Source organism: Myxocyprinus asiaticus, chromosome 1 (genome assembly GCF_019703515.2).
Source record: "Myxocyprinus asiaticus isolate MX2 ecotype Aquarium Trade chromosome 1, UBuf_Myxa_2, whole genome shotgun sequence".
NCBI lineage: Eukaryota > Metazoa > Chordata > Actinopteri > Cypriniformes > Catostomidae > Myxocyprinus > Myxocyprinus asiaticus.
The window spans coordinates 11,199,950-11,223,985 of record NC_059344.1 but is presented as its reverse complement, the minus strand read 5'-3'; the positions used below and the strand labels follow the sequence as shown (position 1 = coordinate 11,223,985).

Sequence of the window (24,036 nt, the reverse complement as noted above, 5' to 3'; positions counted from 1 at the left end):
GATTACAGGCCTGTGGTATGGGAATGATTGTCTGTGCGGCCCGGCAAATGGTCATGCTGTTTAATGTGTGTACAGCGAGTGTAGCAGCTCAGCTTTTTTTTTTTATGATCGCGGGTAGTTTTCACTAGGCCACAATGTGAAGCAACTACTTTTGTCTCTGGTTTAAAGTGACTTCGGTTTGTACTACAGACCAGGCGAGTTGAATAACGCTGAGTCATGGTGGTGAGTTTTATGAAAACATTTGTTTTACGCTACTGCGCTCATGTTTACTCGTGTCTGGACATCAGAACTCTTGAGTTACAGCGATTAAAGCTTGATTCTCTCCTCAGCAAGCTCACTTGGTTATAAACAAGCTGTAATCAAGGCGACCGCAGATGTGGCATGTCGACGGGTGATTAGATGACAGGGCAGTTTTCTCTTGCCTAAATCTCTCATTGTGTACAGTGGTAGGTTGATAGTTGTGTGTGTGTGTGTGAGAGAGATGGATTCACTTGCTTCCTTCCAAAACCTAGTGAGCTGCTGATGGAGGCAGCATTTTAAGGAAGCATAGGCACGCTGCCAACTCAAAGGTAAAGTACAGAGTTTCTGCCAAATTCTAGGGAGTGTGAAAATTAGGAAGCGGGATATTATAACAAAAACATACAATATAATATACTAATTATATTTTATTATAAGTATATTAAAAAAAGCATTATGCTAAAAAGTAATATAACAAATATTGCTGCAAGCAGCAACTACGGGGCCAAGCACCAACATGGCAACCATTGCACAACACTAAGCACAAATATATGTCAATATGACATAGAGAGCAAATACACACCACATTACAAGTAGCTCAGAATGGATCCAACCGATGCATTTCCATTCCACAGGTCAGTGCACAATCCACAGCACCACACAGCTACAACTTTGACAGTCACCAGAGGGACATACAAAGCAGAGAAAATCACAGCCTAGCACTGCAGTTACCATGATCAACTTTATATTCATATAACTTTTCAACAAAGATGAAAATCAAACTTAAATTGGGGAAAAGCCCAGCAGCCATTCAGTAAGCACAATACAAAAATCAGCAGAACTACTGAAATTTTTAACAGCATGACTCACACAGGTGGGGATTGAACCCATGACTCCCGAGGAAAGAGACTTCCGAGGGTTAGAGTCAGCACACAAGTTTAGGTTATCTTTTGAACTATGGTGGCACTGTCTCCAAACTGCTCATGTATCCTCAGGACATACAGGTGCATCCCAATAAATTAGAATGTCGTGGAAAAGTTAATTTATTTCAGTAATTCAACTCAAATTGTGAAACTTAAATTCAGTGCACACAGACTGAAGTAGTTTGAGTCTTTGGTTCTTTTAATTGTGATGATTTTGGCTCACATTTAACAAAAACCCACCAATTCACTATCTCAAAAAATTAGAATACATCATAAGACCAATAAAAAAAAACATTTTTAGTGAATTGTTGGCCTTCTGGAAAGTATGTTCATTTACTCTATATGTACTCAATACTTGGTAGGGGCTCCTTTTGCTTTAATTACTGCCTTAATTCGGCGTGGCATGGAGGTGATCAGTTTGTGGCACTGCTGAGGTGGTATGGAAGCCCAGGTTTCTTTGACAGTGGCCTTCAGCTCATCTGCATTTTTTGGTTTCTTGTTTCTCATTTTCCTCTTGACAATACCCCATAGATTCTCTATGGGGTTCAGGTCTGGTGAGTTTGCTGGCCAGTCAAGCACACCAACACCATGGTCATTTAACCAACTTTGGTGCTTTTGGCAGTGTGGGCAGGTGCCAGATCCTGCTGGAAAATGAAATCAGCATCTTTAAAAAGCTGGTTAGCAGAAGGAAGCATGAAGTGCTCCAAAATTTCTTGGTAAGCGGGTGCAGTGACTTTGGTTTTCAAAAAGTACAATGGACCAACACCAGAAGATGACATTGCACCCCAAATCATCACAGACTGTGGAAACTTAACACTGGACTTCAAGCAACTTGGGCTATGAGCTTCTCCACCCTTCCTCCAGACTCTAGGACCTTGGTTTCCAAATGAAATACAAAACTTGCTCTCATCTGAAAAGAGGACTTTGGACCACTGGGCAACAGTCCAGTTCTTCTTCTCCTTAGCCCAGGTAAGACGCCTCTGATATTGTCTGTGGTTCAGGAGTGGCTTAACAAGAGGAATATGACAACTGTAGCCAAATTCCTTGACATGTCTGTGTGTGGTGGCTCTTGATGCCTTGACCCCAGCCTCAGTCCATTCCTTGTGAAGTTCACCCAAATTCTTGAATCGATTTTGCTTGACAATCCTCATAAGGCTGCGGTTCTCTCGGTTGGTTGTGCATCTTTTTCTTCCACACTTTTTCCTTCCACTCAACTTTCTGTTAACATGCTTGGATACAGCACTCTGTGAACAGCCAGCTTCTTTGGCAATGAATGTTTGTGGCTTACCCTCATTGTGAAGGGTGTCAATGATTGTCTTCTGGACAACTGTCAGATCAGCAGTCTTCCCCATGATTGTGTAGCCTAGTAAACCAAACTGAGAGACCATTTTGAAGGCTCAGGAAACCTTTGCAGGTGTTTTGAGTTGATTAGCTGATTGGCATGTCACATATTCTAATTTTTTGAGATAGTGAATTGGTGGGTTTTTGTTAAATGTGAGCCAAAATCATCACAATTAAAAGAACCAAAGACTTAAACTACTTCAGTCTGTGTGCATTGAGTTTATTTAATACACGAGTTTGACAATTTGAGTTGAATTACTGAAATAAATGAACTTTTCCACGACATTCTAATTTATTGAGATGCACCTGTAATGTCGATGATAATATTATTTTAAATTCAACAATGCATTCAAAAGATATTTAACTTTTTAATAAAATGCAATATGGTGGAGAGGCAGTATGGCCTAAATGGGGAAAATTTGTATCCTTGAAATCCTCATGATCCAATGAATCCACAGACGCCAAATTCATGATTCAAATGAAACATTTTCAAATTTCTTGACCTATAGGTGATGCTGTCACCAAACTTTGCATGTACCCTCAGATCATGGTCCAAATGAATCATACCAAGTTTTGTTTTGATAGGACAAAACATTGCAGAGAAATAGCCTCACTTCCTGTTTTAGGTCGACATTTTGAATTTTGTGTTAACATAACAAAGTCGAAAATCAAAACTCTGTATTATTTATTCTGTGTGTTTTTTGGCAAATCGGACAACATTTCAAGGAATAGTAACGGAAAAACAATAAACATCATAATCCAACATAGCGGCCACTGTAATGGTTGGAGTTGTAATGTACAGGGTCCATTTGAATCATCAAGAGGAGAATAATCAGACAAAAATAATTTTGTTTCTTGGACAAATGGTTCAAAAGATACAAAAGAAAAGTTTCTGACAAAATTTTTGACATGGTGTTGAAGACATAGAGTTTGTCCCAGAGACCCCAAATTTTGTTTAGGGGCTATTCATACCACCCTATCAGCGTGCCGCATTTAATCATTTTCCTTTTGTAGCATTCATAGGGCTGCCATTGACTCCCATTGGAGAGGAAGATACTAACAGATACAATAGGGGCTCCAGCACTTTCGGTGCCTGGCCCCAAATTACTGCAAATAATAAAATATTAACCGGAAAACATTTACGTTACATTCAGTCAACAGGTTATCTTGTGTCTACCTAATATTAGGGCAATTATATTAGATCATTGTTAAATTTATAAACCTGCAGGGAAATGTCTCGGTTACATGGAACGTAACCCTGGTTCCCTGAGTGGGAACGAGATGCTGCATAATTGCTATGGGACACCAACTGAGTGTCACATGGTCTGAAGCCCTTATACAATCACAACAATTTATTGGCTGTTGCCGCTTAACCCACTGGGGTCGACGGATGCGGCGGCGCGTCCTGCTGAATTTTTTCCACATAACAGCGGAAACAACTTAAAATACTCCGTCATGTTTGGGCATACAGATAAGTGTAAGACATCATGAGAAACTATAAAGGGTCTACTTTTATGTGTGTACACTCACAATAACAACAAAACCTTGTGCTTTTGTAAAATAAACAGGGTGCGCTTACAGCCGTCTCTGTCTCCGCGAGCATCTTTCTGAAACACGTCACAAAAATGAAGTGAAATTCTGCGAATACTTATCACACAAACTTGCCAGCCAGTATTCAGAGTATTGAAATTTGAAATATGTTCTAATAGGCAAGTTTTAGTTACATATAAATGTTGTTTCGGCTAAAGCAGGTATTTAAATTGTATGCTGTATGATATAAATATGATATGTAATATGATATAAAAGTAATATGAATGTTTAGATTATATTTTAACTAGTATTATCATCAATGAAACTTGTGCTCGCAAATATCTGTTTGGGTGTAAATGTGTAAAATGTGCTGTAAATATGCCCGGTCGATGAAGTGCGTGAATGAGTAAATGTTTGCGGTGTGCTATCTTCGGTAAGTTAATGGACCATTGACAGACATATACAGCACGCGTCTATACCCATTAATCTTCCATCATTTATGTATATAGGCTACTGGTATTATACTTTGTAATATATATGTAAAAATAGTTTTCAACTTTTTTTTTTTAGGAATGTGGCTGCATCACTCTTGCCTTCACCTGCCATTCGCACTAGGAGGGCACGCAGCACCCCAGTCGAAAATCAGAAAGAGTAATTACATATTTACCCACTATTTTACAGATGTTAGTTTAATTTTGTTTATATAATTAGTGATAATACAATATGTGCCTGTATGACTTTACAATTTATTTATTTATTATTTATTTTTTTGAAAGGAATGTGGCTGCATCACTCTCACCTTCACCTGCCATTCGCACTAGGAGGGCATGCAGCAATGTAATGGAAAATCAGAAAGAGTAAGTACACATTTACCCACGATTTTACAGATGTTTAATTTTGTTTATATAATTAGTGATAATATAGTTCTTTGTGTAATAAACATGCTCACAGTTGTTTGTTTGTTTGTTTGTTTTACAGCTATAAGAATAATAGTGATCAGACACCTGTTGCAAAGAGGGCCAAGACAAACATTCAGGCAAGCAACAGGCAGTCCACTCTGTCATGGAAAACGGAGACAGATATTGACATGGTTCCACAGACTCTGAGATTCCTGCATGCACGGGAACCTGGACCACAGCTGAGTCCTGCTGACGCACACACTCCCCAGGCTACGCATAGGTGGATGAATGGGCTCATACAAACCATCCACCTACGGTAATACTCTCGTCTCTCCCTATGTGCACTGAACACTTTAATTTTTTTTCTTTCATCTTGCACTGTCCCTGTTTGCAATTTTGCCCTGAATGTCTCTTTTGCACAGTCTTTTGTACCACTGCTCTATGTGTTGTTTCATGTGTTAATCCGTTCATCAAAGAATCCTGAAAACAAATTGTACAAAACTGTTTTCAACATTGATAATAATAAATGTTTCTTGAGCAGTAAATCAGCATATTAGAATGATTTCTGAAGTATCATGTGACACTGAAGACTGCAGTAATGATGCTGATAATTCAGCTTTGATCCCAGGAATAAATTGCATTATACAATATATTCAAATAGAAAACAGTTATTTTAAATTGTAAAAATATTTCACAATATCACTGTTTTTGCTGTATTTTGGATCAAATAAATGCAGCCTTGGTGAGCAGAAGAGACTTCTTTTAAAAACATTAGAAAATCTTACCGACCTAAAACTCTTAAACGGTAGTGTAGGTCTAAAGTTTTTGAGTCTTTATGTAAAGAAAATGTATAGTCAGATTACTTCTTTTAACTTAAACTTGATTTTGTGAATAAGCTACAAACAATACATTCAATCATTACATCTCCTCACATTCATTCTCTCTCAGTCACATTCTTCATAGGCCCAGGGGAGGGGTCTTTGTCTCCTCAGGTGTGAATCACAATAATATTCATGATCATTCACGCCTCCTTGCATATGGCCTTTCTAACACTAAAAGTGTCTTACAAAAGTTAAATAACTATACTGTTTCGTATGGATGAGTGATCAGGATGGTTTTCACATCATTTTGTAGCAAAAACTCTAGGCTACATGATCCAGGTCTTAAAAGTCTTGTGCACAAATGTTAGGTATGTGTTATGTGGCCTTTTTTCAGTGACTTAAAATTTTTGTTTTTTCAAAAACCACGCATAAACGTTATTTTATCAAAAATACAAACATGTACATACATGTTGCTCACATATTATTGTAGCCCAATTTGTGCTGAATACAGCGTTGTCAGACTTTAGCCATTAATATGTTTTTTAAGCAACTGAAAAAAGCACAAATGTCAAGGCAAATCAAAATTTCTCCAGGGCCCAAAACACCCTCAGACCCCAGAGGGTTAGTTAAGTGATGCCCCTAGGGAGCTACGTCACGGGCTCCATAAAGGCGCTCGCTTTCGTGCTATCTAGTCAGATTTTCTGCAGGAAGGCACGAGCCTATGCAGATGCTTGAGATTATGTCCAGCTTCGCAGCATCTTGTTCCCACTCAAGGAACCAGGGTTATGTTCCACATAACCGAGATGTTCCCTTTCATAGAAACTCGAGCTGCATAATCGCTATGGGAATGATATACGTTCACACCATGCGAACAGTAGCTGTACGTGGAGAGGACCACCCTGCCACCATACAAATGTCCTCCAAGGATGCACCTCTAGCCAAAGCCCATGAGGATGCCATGCTCCTCGTAGAATGGGCTCGAATACCCAAAGGTGAAGGTAAACAATGCGATTCGTAGGCACTTGAATTTGCATCAGTAAGCCAATGAGACAGTCTTTGCTTGGACACCGAAACACCCGTTGCGGCCACCAAAGCACACAAACAACTGCTCTGATATACGCAAGTATGGTCAACAAAAACTCGCAGCACCAGAACTGGGCAAAGCATATGTAACCTTTTATGCTCCTCCAACTCAAATGGGGAAGGATAGGAAGCTTGAAAATTAATGGTCTGTGAGCGAAATAACATTGGCAAGAAAATAACCTTTGGCAAGTAGTCCAAACGAGGTCTTAATACGACCCTTGAACACCCTGGTGCAAAATCCATACATAAGGGGCTGATCGACAGGGTATGCAAATCACTGACTCTCTTAAATTATGCCACTAGCAGGGCCATTTTAAAAGTCAAAAACTTGACTAAGGGCTCAAACGGAGCACCCGAGCACCTCTGAAACAACAGATACATCCCATAAAGGAACACAGACAGGACTAAACGGTCTAAGCCTGTGTACAGAGACTCCATAGATAAGCACGTGCTCAGCCGCTATAGCGGCAACATAGACTTTAAGCGTTGCTGGGACAACTCCAGCCCCGAAACACTCATGCAAAAATTCCAGCATTGTACTGACAGGGCAGTGAACTGGATTTTCACATCGTGCTGTACACCAAGAAGCAAAAATACACCACTTGAATGTATAAAGCCTCCTAGTTGATGGAGCTCTAGCATTTAGAATGGTATCAACCACAGTGGGGGATAACCCATCATTCAAAAGAACCGGCCCGGAACATGTGTGACTCATAGTGACAACACATTGTGCCGTGCCCACAGAAGAATGCGATGTGCCAGCCTCAGCATGGCATGAGAGCACACTCCTCCCTGGCGATTGATGTAGGATGCCACTGTCCTGTTGTCCAACCAGATGAGGACATGGCTGTCCTGAATTTCTGGGAGGAAAAACTTAAACGGCAGCAGCACTGTGAACATCTCCAGACAATTTATGTGCCAATATTGCCACTGGCCCGTCCAAACCCGATAGGCTGGACGACGCTCGTACACAGCGCCTCAACCCATGGAGGAGGCATCTGTCATTATAACCTTGCGGCGACACAACTGTCCCAACGGAATGCCCGACATTAGAAGGCAGGTCCGTTTCTATGGTAACAGAGTTTGGTAGCACCCATGCATCACTTTGAAGAGACGGGACACATGCCTCAGTGGTTGAAATCCCTTTGTGGAGTTCATGCAGCACTGAAAAGGTCTCGCATGCAACATATCCAGGGGAATGACAGCAGAAGCCGCGATCATGAGCCTGCAGGGATTAAGTTAAAATGTTGTGTTAGTAATTAGAGAAAGTTTTTTTCAGCACTGCCAAAAGCTGCACCGAGGGGAACCCCCCCGTGCAGCAAATGCGTAAAGAATGCAAAAAAGAGTACAGCGCTACTTGCACATGCACAAGACACTCACACATTTTCAATAAAGTGCTCTTTTCCACTTCAAAGCCCACACATTATGCACAACCTCTTCCCAATGGTGAGCCGTGCATTATATTATACAATGAACAAATCAAATTACCCTTTGTCCCGTTACACGGACGCGTGGCGAGCCCTTTACGGGCACGGGCATTTCCAACTGGGTGCTAAAAATGATCAAACATGGTTATACGATCCAATTTACACATCAGCCGCTCCATTTCAATGGTATTCTGTCTTCCACAGTCTCGTCCAAATCCGCACCAGTGTTATGAGCCGAAATACACAGTCTTCTCGCAAAGAACGCGATAGAGGTTATTCCAAATTGTCTAACCCACAAAGGGTTTTACAGCTGATATTTTCTTGTCCTGAAGAAAGATGGCGGGCTTCGACCAATTTTAGATCTGAGACTTTTGAATCGCACACTTACGAAGCGCCTGTTCAAAATGATTACTCAGAAAAATATCTTATCTCATGTCCACCCACACGATTGGTTTGTGTTGATAGATCTGAAAGACACGTACTTTCATGTTCAAATTGTACAACATCACAGGATGTTTTTGAGATTCGCGTTTAAGGGAACTGCCTTTCTGCCTTTTTTCCTGCCCTTCGGACTGTCCCTTGCTCCTCGCACATTTACAAAGTGCATCAATGCGGTACTTGCCCCTCTGAAACTGAACATCATGCGCATTTTATACTACCTTGACGATTGGCTATTACTGGCCCAATCAGAGGCTCTATTATGCCAGCACTGGAATTTATTGCTCCAACATCTGAACAGCTTTGGCCACAATGTCAGCTGGGTAAAGAGCACGATCTCCCCCAGCCAACAGATCTCCTTTTTAGGAATGCGTCTTGACTCCATGAGTGAGTGCGCGCATCTCACAAGCAAGCACACTCAGGCCATTCTCCAGTGTCTGTCTCAGTTCAAACTGGGGAGAACACTTCCACTGAAGCTGTTTTCATTAGGTCTCTTTCACATGAGACCTCTTCAGTGCTGGCTCAAGCGTCGTGTGCCACGGCATATGCACATCATTGCATCTCATTGCTGTCTAGCTGCTCTAACACCTTGGACAGCTCCTGCCTTCTACCAGCAAGGTGTCATGCCGGGGCAGATTTTCAGGTGGAAAGTGGTGACCTTGGACGCTTCCAACACAGGTTGGGGGGCATGGCACATCAATCGCCTGGAGCTGTTGACTGTTTTCCTAGCCTTAAAAGCTTTTCAGCCCGAAATAGCAAATAATCATGCTCTAAATTGCTCAGACAACACAACATAAACCATCAAGGCTGAATTTGTTCCCTACCAATGATGAGACTGACGCATTACCACCTCCTGTGGAGTGAGTGCCATCTCCTCTCCCTGCGAGCGACATATGTCCCAGGCCGTCTGAATTACGGTGCGGATCTATTGTCACGCCAAGGGGTGATGCCGGGTGAATGGACATTTCATCTTCAGACTGTCCTGAGGATTTGGGAAATATTCTGGAAAGCGGAGATCAATCTATTTGCCTCCATGGTGAACGCCCACTGTCCCCTCTGGTACTCCAAGTCCAAAGCTCTGCTAGAAGTAGACGCAATGGAAACTGTGAAACACAAATACACATTTCCCCCGGTATGCCTCCTTCACTCTGTTATATGTGTAGTCCGAGAGGACAAGGAATCGATTCTTTTGGTTGTGCTGAAGTAACCCAACCAGTCCTGGTTTCCAGAAATGATTGAGACTTTAGACGGCCCTCAATGGGATATACCGCTGAGGAGGGATCTCCAAACTCAGAAAAGGCTATGTGCCTAAGGTTCTAACCATGCCCTTCAGAGCGCAGGTGGTTCACCTTCAAGCCTTTTTCCCTCCTCCATTTAATTCAGATGAGGAACAGTCCTTGTATTTGTTATGCTCTGTGCGAGTGCTACACACATATGTTGAGTGCACTCACCAGTTCAGACTGTCTGACCAGAAATGTCCATCTCCAAGCAAATACTTTCTCACTGGATCATTGATGCCATCACACTGGCTTATGAGTCACAGGGTGAAAATTGCCCAATTTTTATTAAAGCACACTCAACTAGAGGCATGGACGGTGTCTCCTTACAAGACATGTTTTTTTTGGGGGGGGGGGTTTTTCCCCTTTTTCACCCAATTTGGAATGCCCAATTCCCAGTGCGCTTTTAAGTCCTCGTGGTCGCAGAGTGATTCGCCACAATCCGGGTGGCGGAGGATGAATCCCAGTTGCCTCCACGTCTGAGACCATCAACCCGCACATCTTATCATGTGGCTTGTTGAGCACGTTGCCATGGAGACATAACATGTGTGGAGGCTTCACGCCATCCACTGCGGCATCCGCGCTCAACTCACCACACGCCCCACCAATAACGAACCACATTATAGCGACCACGAGGAGGTTACCCCAGGTGACTCTACCCTCCCTAGCAACGGGGCCAATTTGGTTGCTTAGGAGACCTGGCTGGAGTCACTCAGCACGCCCTGGGATTCAAACTAGCGAACTCCAGGGGTGGTAGCCAGCGTCTTTTACCACTGAGCTACCCAGGCCCCACAAGACATGTTTTGCAGCAGGATGGTCTTCTCAAAACACATTCGCTAGGTTTTACAACCTAGATGTGACATCTTTCTCATCGCATATTCTCTCTCTCTAGAGCATTTGCTATTTTGTTGGCCTAACAAACATTTATACCCCTCTTTTCAAGTCTGAATTCAGGCCGTTGTATCTCCCAAAGTCACAAGAACTTTCATTATAAGTAAAACTTCCTACCCGACCGGGTTCGTGAAGGGGTTAATTCATATTATATGACCATAGTTCATATATACACCGATCAGCCACAACATTAAAACCACCTGCCTAATATTGTGTAGGTCCCCCTTGTGCCGCCAAAACAGTGCCAACCCACATCTCAGAATACCATTCTGAGATGCTATTCTTCTCACCACAATTGTACAGAGTGGTTATCTGAGTTACCGTAGTCTTTGTCAGTTTGAACCAATCTGGCCATTCTCTGTTGACCTCTCTCATCATCGAGGCATTTCTGTCCATAGAACTGACACTCACTGGATGTTTTTTTGTTTGGCACCATTCGGAGTAAATTCTAGAGACCGTTGTTCATGAAAATCCCAGGAGATCAACAGTTACAGAAATACTCAAACCAGTCCATCTGGCACCAACAATCATGCCACGGTCCAAATCACTGAGATCACATTTTTCCCCATTATGATGGTTGATGTGAACATTAACTGAAGCTCCTGCCTCGTATCTGAATGATTTTATGCACTGCACTGCTGCAACACGATTGGCTGATTAGATATTTGAATGGATGATTGTTGGTGCCAGACGGGCTGGTTTGAGTATTTCTGTAACTGCTGATCTCCTGGGATTTTCACACACACAACAGTCTCTAGAATTTACTTCGAATGGTGCCAAAAAATAAAAAAAACATCCAGTGAGGGGCAGTTCTGCGGATGGAAACGCCTTCTTGATGAGAGAAGTCAGCAGAGAATGTCCAGACTGGTTCAAACTGACAAAGTCTACAGTAACTCAGATAACCTCTCTGTGCAATTGTGGTGAGAAGAATAGCATCTCAGAATGTGAGCGATGCGCTCGTCCCTTAGTCAGAAAATTCTGAGGAATGGTTTTTGCGCTCCCTCTTTTGTACCGGACAGCTTTGAGCCGAAAAAGGCGGGGCTTAAACACCATAGGCGATACTGGCATTATTGTGGAAAGGTTTCAACTAGGTCGTGTAGAAGGACATTCCCCATAACGTTAGCTAAGTGACGCAATGTCTCGTTCCCTTCATGTCAGGGATCCGAGGTTACATACGTAACCAAGATTTTTTACTATAGTAATATTGTAGTAGCCATGACTGAAGTAACAGTGACTCCTGTTACCATTGTTTTCTTGGCAGAAATCATAGTTTTATTCCATTGTTTTACAACTGTAATACTGTAGTTTCCATATTGTAATCTTGATTTTACTATTGTATTGTCATCATGACAGTAACCATGTTAGTTTTGTGGTTACTGTGATTTTACTACAAATACAATGTTTAAACTATGGTTACAGTAGTAAAACCATGGTGATTTGTAGTGAGGGCAAATCTCTTGACGTGTCTGTTACCAATCAGAATATTTGTACTTTGGATTTGGCATTAATATATATTTTTTCCTGAACATAACAAATACTGAACCGTACCGAAACAGTGACTCTAAAGCCGTGATCCAAACCGAACTGTGAGAAATTTGAAACCGCTACACCACTAGGATGCACATAAACTGTTTTGTGCCTCTCTCAATATTGCAGCATTTCTTAATTAAAAAAAAAATTATTTTATTTTTTAAATAATAGCTCCCTATGTAGGCAGCAAAGCAGTTCAGTTGGTTTTGGAACAGTGCTACTGACTCATCACTCCTGTGTCCAATCAACTGTGACACTTTTCCTCCCGTTCACTCGTAAACCCTTGCAGAATAATCATACAGCCATGAGATATGCTCACCTAAACATTTCCTCTGCTCTCTCCTTAAATTTATTGACCACTTTTTACTTTTTTTTTTCATGTCCTTACCCACACACTCTTTTCTTCCACTCTTTCCCTCTAGTGTGACCTAGATTTTTAACTTGGCGAGATCTCGCCAAGTTGTGTTGTTACCATCAACTGTTCTGTTTTTGAAAATTTGCCTTCAATGGGGGAAAAAGTTTTGCAGTTCTGCAGCTGCCTGTGAATTGGACGGATGGAATGTCTGTACTCAAGCCACTGTCACCCCCTTTTTGTTGGTTCTTGGCTCAAAATGGCTTTTCTCTGGCAGTCCTGCTCAAACCCATGGAAAATACATACACAACTTCACCCAACAATGCTGGATGTCAGTATTGCATATCCAGGAGAACATTGTTCTCAAGGCAGCAATAAAAACAAACTAAAGCAACCTGGTGTAGCTGTTCTCAACTAGTGGGTTTCAAGCCAAAAATGGGTCACAGGTCTGTTCTGATAGAATCACAGACAGCAGGGAAAAGACAATGCTGAATGCAAATAATAACATGCAACTAACCATATAATTGTCTATAGTTAGAATAGCACAATAAATAGGCATATCAACGAAAGAGAAAATGCTTCCCATATATTTAGAGTTTGATTGGATGCACAGCCTTTGACCTCCACAAATGCAATATTTTGGTGGCACAAATTCATCTGTCATTCGGTAGCCAATTAGACAGATACAAACATGGACAGGTTGCTTGACAAGCCCTCATCCCCGAAAACCATGAACTAAACTACACAAGGTAAAAGGATATTCTTACCAGACTATGTTACTGTAAATACGTGTCCACTTGCAACAAGAATATGAAGAATGGTTTGCACTGACCACAATGTTTAGTACCATTAATTATTGGCTTAATAAATGTAATTAACAATAATAATAAATGTCAATGTATGTGTGACAAGTTTCTTACTCTCTTGAAGGAGGAAGCAAGGGCCATTTTTAACACACTTTGTAGTGTCACAACTAGTTTGCTTTTCAGCACAACACATAAACACACAGATCAGTTCTGTTGTTTGCATCTCTCTCTCTCTCGTCCGGTGGTCTGGATTGGCCTTTTTATCCCCCTCCGCTCTTACTACAACCACAAAACAGCTGTTAGAGAAATCAGCCACAGGTGTGACTCCTTACCGCTCTCATCTCCCGATCTCGCTCTCCATTCACAAATCGGCACTCGGCCACGCCCTCCACCTCCACAGTATGCTTTTAAGAACATCTTTCCTGAAGCAAAATCAGTTGTCATACCACAACCATTGCCATAGTGCTTGGACCACTGGATCCACCAGAGAATTCTCAAAGATCTTCCTTTGTTCTTCTCGGTCCCTCCTGTATCTACTTTCCACCCAGTTTGTTTCAATAGTTGGTGATAAAGAGACAAAGTACTGGACAACAGTAGATCATATGACCACCCCCAACCACATATCCTGTCAGATAAAGGATGCATCGAGGTAGTGTGCTTGAGAACAGCTCCTGAAGTTCTGCTTCCCCTGTATCTATGGGTAGTTCTACAGATACACCGACCCAAGCACACTCTTGTTTGATACAGTATGATTCCTCACGTTCATGCACGTTTAATTATTGAGAAGATTGTGCATTAAGAGCAATGATCTACTTAGGTGAATCTAAAACGAAACTGTCAAGAACATGTCTAGGACACATTTCACCCCAAAACAATAAGAAATAAGAAATCATATTTTGCATTTGAAAGAGTGTAGCATGTTTTTAGCCATTATGAGTTTTTGAATAGTGACATTATTTCCATGACATTTAAGCACATTCCCGACCCAAAGTCTTATTACTGGAATGCAAAATATGACCTGGACATGTTCTTGACAGGTTTGTTTGAGATTCACCCTTTAGGAATATAATAAGGAATATTCTGTATTCAATACAAGTTAAGCTCAATCTACAGAATTTGTGGCATAATATTGATTACCACAAAAAAATCTTTTCGACTCGTCCCTCTTTTTCTTAAATAAAATAAATAAAAAATAAAAATTTGAGGTTACAGTGAAGGACTTACAATGGAAGTGAATGGGGCCAATTTTTTGGGGGGATTAAAGGCAGAACTTTGAAGCTTATAATTTTATAATTGCACTTACATTAATTATTTTGTTGCAACCTGTGTATTATTTGAGCTGTAAAGTTGTTAAAATAGTAGTTTTTGCAGTAGTTTCTGAGTTTTAGGGTTTACGGCGGTATGTTGCCATGGCAGCAAAGTTGAAGATTGAATATAACTTTACACATAAAAGGTTATTAAGTAAGGGATAATGTACAGTCAGCAGTTTGCTATCCCAAAATAAACCCAGACAGGGTGATTAGGACCCAGACGCGAAGCAGTTATTACATTGTCCAGCTTATTACATGGCTACTTACCAAATAAATTCATGAACATAAAATATTAATTTGCATTTAAATGATTATCTGAGAAGACATAAATCGCTGAACAGCTAAAATCTACCTCCAGTTTGCGTCGTAGTTCTGTTGGTGTTTATTTCAGTAGTTCATATGTTAATGTAATCTTGTAAAGAAGAGGTAAACGTATTTGGCTTGCTGTCTGTATACTGGAGGGCTCAGAGATCAAGACTTGACTTGAGTCCTGATTACCCCCCTCCCCCGGACTTATTTAAATCTAGAGAACAAGTGCAGATGGGGTGGAGGAGGGATGTTAGGAGAATTGTCACGGGGAGCAGGTAAGCAGCGGCTTAAATACTCCTACTCGTGGGCCGTGATTTGGCAGATAAAAATTAACAAACTCCTCCTGAACCTATGTTAATGGCGGTCTCACTCCTCATTATCCAGCCTGTTACAAGACTACTTAACAAATAAATGGACATGAAACATTGATTTGCGGTGAAATTATGTAAATAAGTGAGAAGAAAGAAATCGCTGAACAGCTAGAATCCACCTCCGGTTTGCATCGGAGTTCTGTTGGTATTTATTTTGAAATCAGTGACTGTCTGACTGCTCATTATGCATCTTATTACAAGACTACTTACCAAATAAATAAATACATTTACATGAAACATTGATTTGGGTTGAAATAATCTTATTGGCTTACTTATAAAGATTGCGCAGTGATCCGAGAAGCAGAAAAGATGGCTCGCAATACCCGGATGAACGGTCTGATACATGGATGTGCGGCTGTTACTGAGCAATATCAGATGGCTAGATGGTGCCATTGACCAGTCAGACCCGGGTGTTCCAGAGAGCCATGTAATAAGCAATTTTATCACACTAAAATCATTTTAACACGCATATTGTTTATGTCTTGTGGCTATATTTTGGAAACAGTGAGTATTTTAACGATAATGGAGTGGCCCCATTCACTTCCATTGTAAGTGCCTCACTGTAACAGATTTTTGCTTTTTTTTTTTTTTTTTAAAGGAGGAATGAGTAGAAATACATTTTTGTAGTAATCAGCATTATGCCACAAATACTGTCAGTTGAGCACAACCGGAATATTCCTTTAAGACATCAAAACGTCTTGAGGAACACTGATGTGTTTTAACAAAGGAAGATTATCATCCTGCATGAATTACCTGGTATTGCTGTACTGCACAGTTCACCTGAGCTAAAGTGCTTGGAGTCATGTAGGCTTTGCTCTCCAGTATGTTTGGCAATGTATTTTATGAGGATAGAAAGAGAGAGAGAGACACAGGGAGAAGGTTCTGGAATCTGCGGATGCCTCACAGATGTGAATGCCATTAACTGGGCTGGATTGCTGAGTACAGTGATTTCAAACTCCACTTCACCACGTCTTACAACACTAGACCTTGACCCAAAAAACAACACAAAAAAAAAAAAAGGCAGGGCAGCCAGTTCATACATACACACACTGAACAAACTGTACAAACACAATAACTGATTGTTCAGAACACACGTTTGGCCCTGAAAGAGCAATTTAAAAATGAATGAATTTGCCAAATCTGAAGATATATACAGTGAAGTCAAAAGTTTACATACACCTCAGCCAAATACATTTAAACTCAGTTTTTCACAATTCCTGACATTTAATCGTAGAAAACATTTTCTGTCTTAAGTCAGTTAGGATCACTACTTTATTTTAAGAATGTGAAATGTCAGAATAATAGTAGAGAGCATGAATTATTTCAGCATTTGTTTCTTTCATCATATTCCCAGTGGGTCAGAAGTTTAAATACACTGTTAGTATTTGGTAGCATTGCCTTTAGACTGTTTAAATTGGGTCAAATGTTTTGGGTAGACTTCCACAAGCTACTCACCATAAGTTGCTGGAATTTTGGCCCATTCCTCCAGACAGAACTGGTGTAACTGAGTCAGGTTTATATGCCTCCTTGCTCGCACACGCTTTTTCAGTTCTGTCCACAAAGTTTCTATCGGATTGAGGTCAGGGCTTTGTGATGGCCACTCCAATACCTTGACTTTGTTATCCTTAAGCCATTTTGCCACAACTTTGAAGGTATGCTTTGGGTCATTGTCCATTAGGGAGACCCATTTGTGACCGAGCTTTAGCTTCCTGGCTGATGTCTTGAGATGTTGCTTCAATATATCCACATAATTTGATGCCATCTATTTAGTGAAGTGCACCAGTCCCTCCTGCAGCAAAGCACCCTCACAACATGATGCTGCCACCCCCATTCTTCACGGTTGGGATGGTGTTCTTCAGCTTGCAAGCCACACCCTTTTTCCTCCAAACATAACGATGGTCATTGTGGCCAAACAGTTACAATTTTTGTTTCATCAGAGCTGAGGACATTTCTCCAAAAAGTAAGATCTTTGTCCCCATGTCCACTTGCAAACTGTAGTCTGGCTTTTTTATGGTGGTTTTGGAGCAGTGGCTTTTTCCTTGCTGAGTAGCCTTTCAGGTTATATCGATATAAGACTAGTTTTACTGTGGATATAGATACTTGTCTACCTGTTTCCTCCAGCATCTTTACAAGGTCCTTTGCTGATGTTCTGGGATTTATTTGCACTTTTCGCACCAAATTATGTTCATCTCTAGGAGACAGAATGCGTCTCCTTCCTGAGCAATATGATGGCTGCATGGTCCTATGGTGTTTATACTTGCGTACCATTGTTTGTACAGATGAACGTTTGGAAATTGCTCCCAAGGATGAACCAGATTTGTGGAGGTCCACAATTTTTTTTCTGAGGTCTTGGCTGATATCTTTTGATTTTCCCATGATGTCAAGCAAAGAGGCACTGGGTTTGAAGGGAGGGCTTAAAATACATACACAGGTACACCTTCAATTAGCCAATTAGCCTATCAGAAGCTAATTGGTTTATTGCCTAAAGGCTTGACAGCATTTTCTTGAATTTTCCAAGCTGCTTTAAGGCTGAGTTAACTTGTTAACTTGTGTATGTAAACTTCTGACCCACTGGAATTGTAATATAGTCAATTAAATGTGAAAAAATGACTTGTGTCAAACACAAAGTAGATGTCCTAAACGAATTGCCAAAACTATAGTTTGCTAATATGAAATCTGTGGAGTGGTTAAAAAATTTGTTTTAATTACTTAAACCTAAGTGTATGTAAACTTCTGACTTCAACTGTATGCTAACCTTTATAAAAAGGTGACTGGAACTGTTAGGTATATATTTAACATCAACTTTGAATGAAGCACTGCCCTTTTTCCCTGTTGGATGTTCTAAGAGCTAATTTTTTGCTGAAGTGAGGAGACATATGACTTAATATCCACATAAATTCTCCAGGAAAAACAGGAAACAACATGCTCATACATGCACACGCACATTCACACACACATTTTTGTTGTGACTTCTACAGTCTTTTGTTATTGTGTGTGCGTCTGGTTTTGATAAGCATATTGTGAAAATGGTCAGTTGGATTGGATAAGTTGTGTCTTTGATATTTATCACTCTGGGATTCACACTAACTTTGTTCTTCATGACATTCATATATTGCAAACATTTAACCTTTATACAGTGTTTCTGTAGCTCAACTGGTAGCGCATGGCGCTAGCAACATCAAGATCTTTGGTTTGATTCCCAAGTATAAGCTGATTATATGTGTACATGTGTTGAATACATAGTAATTCGCTTTGGATATATATACACTACCGGTCAAAAGTTTTGAAACACTTACTCATTCTTTATTATAATGTTGTTGTTGTTTTGTTTTGTTTTTTTTGTTTTTTTTTCACATTTTAGAATAATAGTAAATTCATCAAAACTATGGAATAACATAAATGGAACTATGGGAATTATGTTGTGACTAAACAAAATCCAAAATAAATCAAAACTGTGTTATATTTTAGCATCTTCAAAGTAGTTACCCTTTGCCTAGAATTTGCAAACATTTTCTCAGCCAACTTCTTGAGGAATCACCCTGGGATGCTTTTTAAACAGTATTGAAGGAGTTCCCATCTATGTTGGGCACTTATTGGCTGCTTTTCTTTATTATTTGGTCCAAATCATCAATTAAAAAAATTAAAAAAATAATAATTTTATAATGAAATAAATTAATATGTTGGCACAATTATATTTTTGTCTACAAAACAAATTTCAAATATTTAAGCATGCACCTTCAGATCAAAAGATTTTTAAGATCGTGAGAAACATTTCAGTCAAGTGTTTCAAAACTTTTGACCAGTAGTAGTGTGTGTGTATATATATATATATATATATATATATATATATATATATATATATATATATATATACATGAAATAAAACATACTGTATATATTGGTATTATTATAATTTTTTAACATACATTATACATTAGCACATATACAGTGAAATTCTTTTTTTCCACATATCCCAGCTAAACTGAGGTCAGAGTGCAGGGTCAGCCATGATACGGTGCACCTGGAGCAGATAGGGTTAAGGGCCTTGCTCAAGGGCCCAACAGTGGCATCTTGACAGTACTGGGGCTTGAACCCCCAGTCCATCTTTGTTTTTTCTTTTTTTCTTTTTACTTATTTAATTGTTAATATTAAAGTTTTGTACTCTCAGCACAACCCATGGAAGTGAAAAGTATAATTCTTAAGTGATTAGCTAGTGGTTGGTTCAACCAATATTTAGAGAGTTGGGTGGCCAGTTTTTAGTAACATTTTTTAAAAAAAACAATGTTAACTGCTCTGTTACTCAGTCAAGCGGAAAGGCTTATTGGGCGATGCCATTAATCTCTATATCAGTCTTACAGTTAACCTTAGGATTCAATAGTGCAAACGTTTATATTCACATTGTTCACACCAGACAGAAGTGCAGTTAATATTTCTAACAAACACGACTGGCTTCATATGTTCTACTGCTTGACAGAGCAACATTTTCCAAGTGGATCAAGGGAATAAGACTGCTTTTCTTCCATTGTGGAGCAAGCAAAAGATCTTAGTGCCAAGAGGCTTCTGAGAAAATCAGACTTTCTATTTATAACCTGAAAACCAAACAATTTGGAGTCATAAAATCTTTCATGAAGAAAGATGTCCTTGCTCAATTTCGCACTAACACTGGGAAAAACAGCATTCATTTACTGGTCATACGGCTTGAGGTTAAAGGTCATTTGCTTTTTCAGTTTATCTATGTTCCAGTGAGTGTGTAGCTGTTAATTACAGTCCTCCCCAGATTTGTATTACCTGTATGTTGCTTGTTTGTCTCTGCTTCTCAGCCGCTCTAGAGCCAATTTAGCCCAAACTTTTAACTAACCTTTGAAATAAAAACAGGTCTAAGACCTGTAGTGCACAGTGTCACTCACCCAAACACATCAGTGTAACACAGGTGACTCTAAAATAATGTAATAAACATTAACTACACTAAACTAAAATGAACACAGAACACCCCAATTTACATAACTAATATTACAAATATGAAGAAACATAACTATTTGCATAAAATATAATTAAATGTGATGGGACACGCAGGAACTTCTGGGAACGCACAATTATTGTTTTTACCATAATTTTAACAATAGTTTACCGAAAAAGTAAATGTATTCTATTGTTAAACATAATATTTTTATTTTTATTTATTTTTTTACAGTTAATTACACAGTAAAATCATACTTTTTACATCTTAAAAAAAACCTTTTTTATAGGTTAAGGTAACCAACTATTTATTTGTATTTTTATCTGTTGCATTTTGAACTTTTTTTTTACCTTTACAATTACTGACATTTCTTTTGTATCTAGTGGACAAAACACATTTAAAAACAAAATGCAATGCTCAGACCTATTCAGATTGTTCAAGTAAATATAACCTAAACCTACTGAAATAATAAATTGTCTATAGCTTAGTGTTCCAACATAAATTCAATTGTTGCACAATAGATTTATTCATACACAAGTAATCTTATATAGCAGTAAGAGTATTTTATTTTTTTTTATCATATTAACATTTTATATCACAGTATTATTTATTTATGTATGTAGTTTTTCTATTTATTTATTTCTTTATTTTAACCTGATGGTGCACATCAAAAGATAAGATTATTATAAAAAAGAAAATGAATGATATTTCATCAGGGGACCCCCGAATCGTTTATCTAGAGCAGGACACCGTACCGGCTGCTTATAAGAGCTGACAGATAATAATAGATTATCTTATAAGAATAATATAAGATATAATATAAGCTGACTTATAAGAATAGCTGCCAATACTGTGAAAACATTTGCGCATAATTGCCGATGCAACATACCGACCCACTTCGAGCACTGCCATAAATGTTTAAAAGGAACCAGAGTTGGAGAGTAACTACATGTAATGGCACTACCAGCTTAACTACTTTTTTTTCAGTAGCATGACAATAGCTCAGCTGTTTTCTAAAAAGTGTAGCTTTTCCAGTGACAAGCTGCTTTAAAAAAATAAAAATAATATTGTAGGCCAGCAAACATTTTTGTAGCCCGACATTGTTTTTTTGTATTGCACATTCAGCTGTAAAGTAGAGTGAGCTGAGAAAATAATTAAATACACTCTCCTAAAATAGAATTAGTAAGTCTGATTCATTTTAGTGAGTTAGTTTGTTAAGGCAGTTCATGTACAGTATATCAGCCAGTTTAAAGCACAGTAAATATATTATTCTGCATTTAAAAATATATCGTCCCCATAAATAACGTAATGGGTGCCCCCGTAAATAAAATAAAGTATAGTTAGCTACTTTTTATTTGTCATTTGTATTGCAGCTATTTTTTTTTTTTTTTCTATTAGCTTGACTAAATGGTATCCTTTTTTTGTAGTTGTATTTAGTGTAAATGTAATGTCATTGACATTCCCTCTAAAATCCTCATTGTGTTTGAGCCATAGAAATACTGTTCTGATTAAATTATGAATTATATAATCTGATGTAGTCTGTTATATAATTTTAAATATATCGCCCCCTTAAATAGCTTTAATGTTGTTAGCTACTTTTTTGTAGTAGCGTGTAGTACAGCTAACCACTTTTTTTTTTTTTTAAGTAGCTTGACTGTAGTTTAACTTCTTTATATATATATATATATATATATATATATATATATATATATATATATATATATATATATATATATATATAAGTGGACACTAATACTCAAACTGTTTCCTTTTATTTGCTGTTCATTTTGATCCTCTATACCAATTCTAAACTATGCACACCATGAAAAGCTAAGTAAATCTGTCTATAATAGCTATTCTAAATCTGTGTACATCTTCACATTCGTTACAAGCTTTTCAAGCCCGCATGGCTGTTCACAGTTGCCTGACATGCTGAGTTCCATTGTCTGTCTGAATGAACACTGCTAAACTAATTGCAAGTTATGACTAAGTACATCAGTAACTAATTGGCTTATTATCAACTCACTAAGTGCTTCATTGTCAGTCAGAATCGGATGGCAACGTCTGAAAGGCCATACAAAGTGCGAGACACTCTTATGAAGCCTTGTTGTCAACATTTCCCCTTAGTACGACGTCAACAATTGTGAAGGACACGTGAATGAATTTCAATACATTTTTCACTATACAGTGAAAAGCTAGCAAGTGTAACAAACCTTCCACTTAAATATTCACTTAAATTATGAAGGAAATTACTTCATGCAACAGCTAAATTATAGTAATTTACATCGTTCGAGGTCTCAATTTGTCTGTAATGGTCGCTTTGTTGTTAAGTGTCTGAATGAAGCTAAATTTAGCCCTTTTGTTCTGAGTAGCTGGTGGTTTTAATAGGCAAGACTGCAGCTGCAAGCCCACTGCTATGTTTACCCAAGCCAGAATGGCTTTCTAGGAGCAGTGCCAGTTAGCAGGGAGCAGTGTGGTCCCCAGTCAATCTGATGCCAATGCCAACACTAGGAACCTCTGTTACTTCACTTTTTCACTATTTCTCTTTCTCTTTTGGACACCTCGTTGCACAAAGTTAGATCAGGATAGAAGGCTGTAGATATAGACCAATACTTGTTTGTTGGGTCTTTAATATTAGGGTCTATTAAAAACCCTAATAAGTTGACTTTACTCAGTTGATTGAGTATACACTTTCCCTCAATTGAATTGAGTAATGGCATCTCCAAATCTTGTGTAAAGTTCACTTAACTTGGTGTTCATATAGAATGACCTTTACTATTTAAATTTATGTAAGTAGATGCAAGTAGACTAAACTCAGATTTGCTATTTAGATTTTGTTGTTTTTTACTTAATAATTTTAGTTGAATTTACTCAAATTTAGGTCATACAATAACAGCTCAAATAAAGATGATTACTGTATAACCGATTGTAGAACAATCATTAAATAAAATTAATTCTCAACTGAAATGCATATATACCTGTACTGCTGCACATGCACAAGGTGAACTAAAATAGAGTTAACAGGGTTCAACTTGACCAAAGGGGACACCGATCACACGAAACAACCATTTGCAACAAAACAACATTAATGACACTGCAAAATATCTAAAACCTCTATGAATTCTTAATAACAACTATTTAAATGCCCCCTTAAGTTCCCTTTGACCACGGAAACATAATTAAATCATTCAAGTGCAATGGATTATGGGTTTTCCCCATAGCCTCAATTTTGTACTCAATCGAGTTTTTGACACTTAAAGTCTACAGATTTTTAGCATAAGTTCAAGGAACAGAGATAATTGAGTTTTAGGCCCGAAACTTGTCAATTCAAGTAACTTGATTTTTCCAGTAATGACAACATTAGGGTTTTCAGTAAACACCTACACATCACTGCGCATTCAACAGTGTTCACAAGTTACAAAATTGAATGTATTGTTTGTATAAATGACCTTTTACGTAGTAGTCATTCATTCTCAAATGAGAAACGTGTTGTATTTTAAGCTTAAACAGTTAGACGAAGCCTAAAACATGTTA

At 38.8% G+C, this 24,036-nt stretch overlaps 1 protein-coding gene and 1 pseudogene across 1 annotated transcript in view; both read left to right on the top strand.

Annotated features, from left to right (window-relative positions):
- Positions 1-5,155, top strand: part of LOC127449758 (elongation factor-like GTPase 1) — a 100,550-nt gene extending 95,395 nt beyond the window's left edge. Inside the window, exons 10-12 of the mRNA XM_051713322.1 lie at positions 4,602-4,682; positions 4,808-4,888; positions 5,010-5,155. Of these exons, the coding sequence (XP_051569282.1) occupies positions 4,602-4,682; positions 4,808-4,872 (146 nt within the window). The 3' untranslated portion in view covers positions 4,873-4,888; positions 5,010-5,155. The remainder of the gene's footprint in view (positions 1-4,601; positions 4,683-4,807; positions 4,889-5,009) is intronic.
- LOC127449657 (elongation factor-like GTPase 1) overlaps positions 4,872-24,036 on the top strand; it is a 66,938-nt pseudogene continuing 47,773 nt past the window's right edge.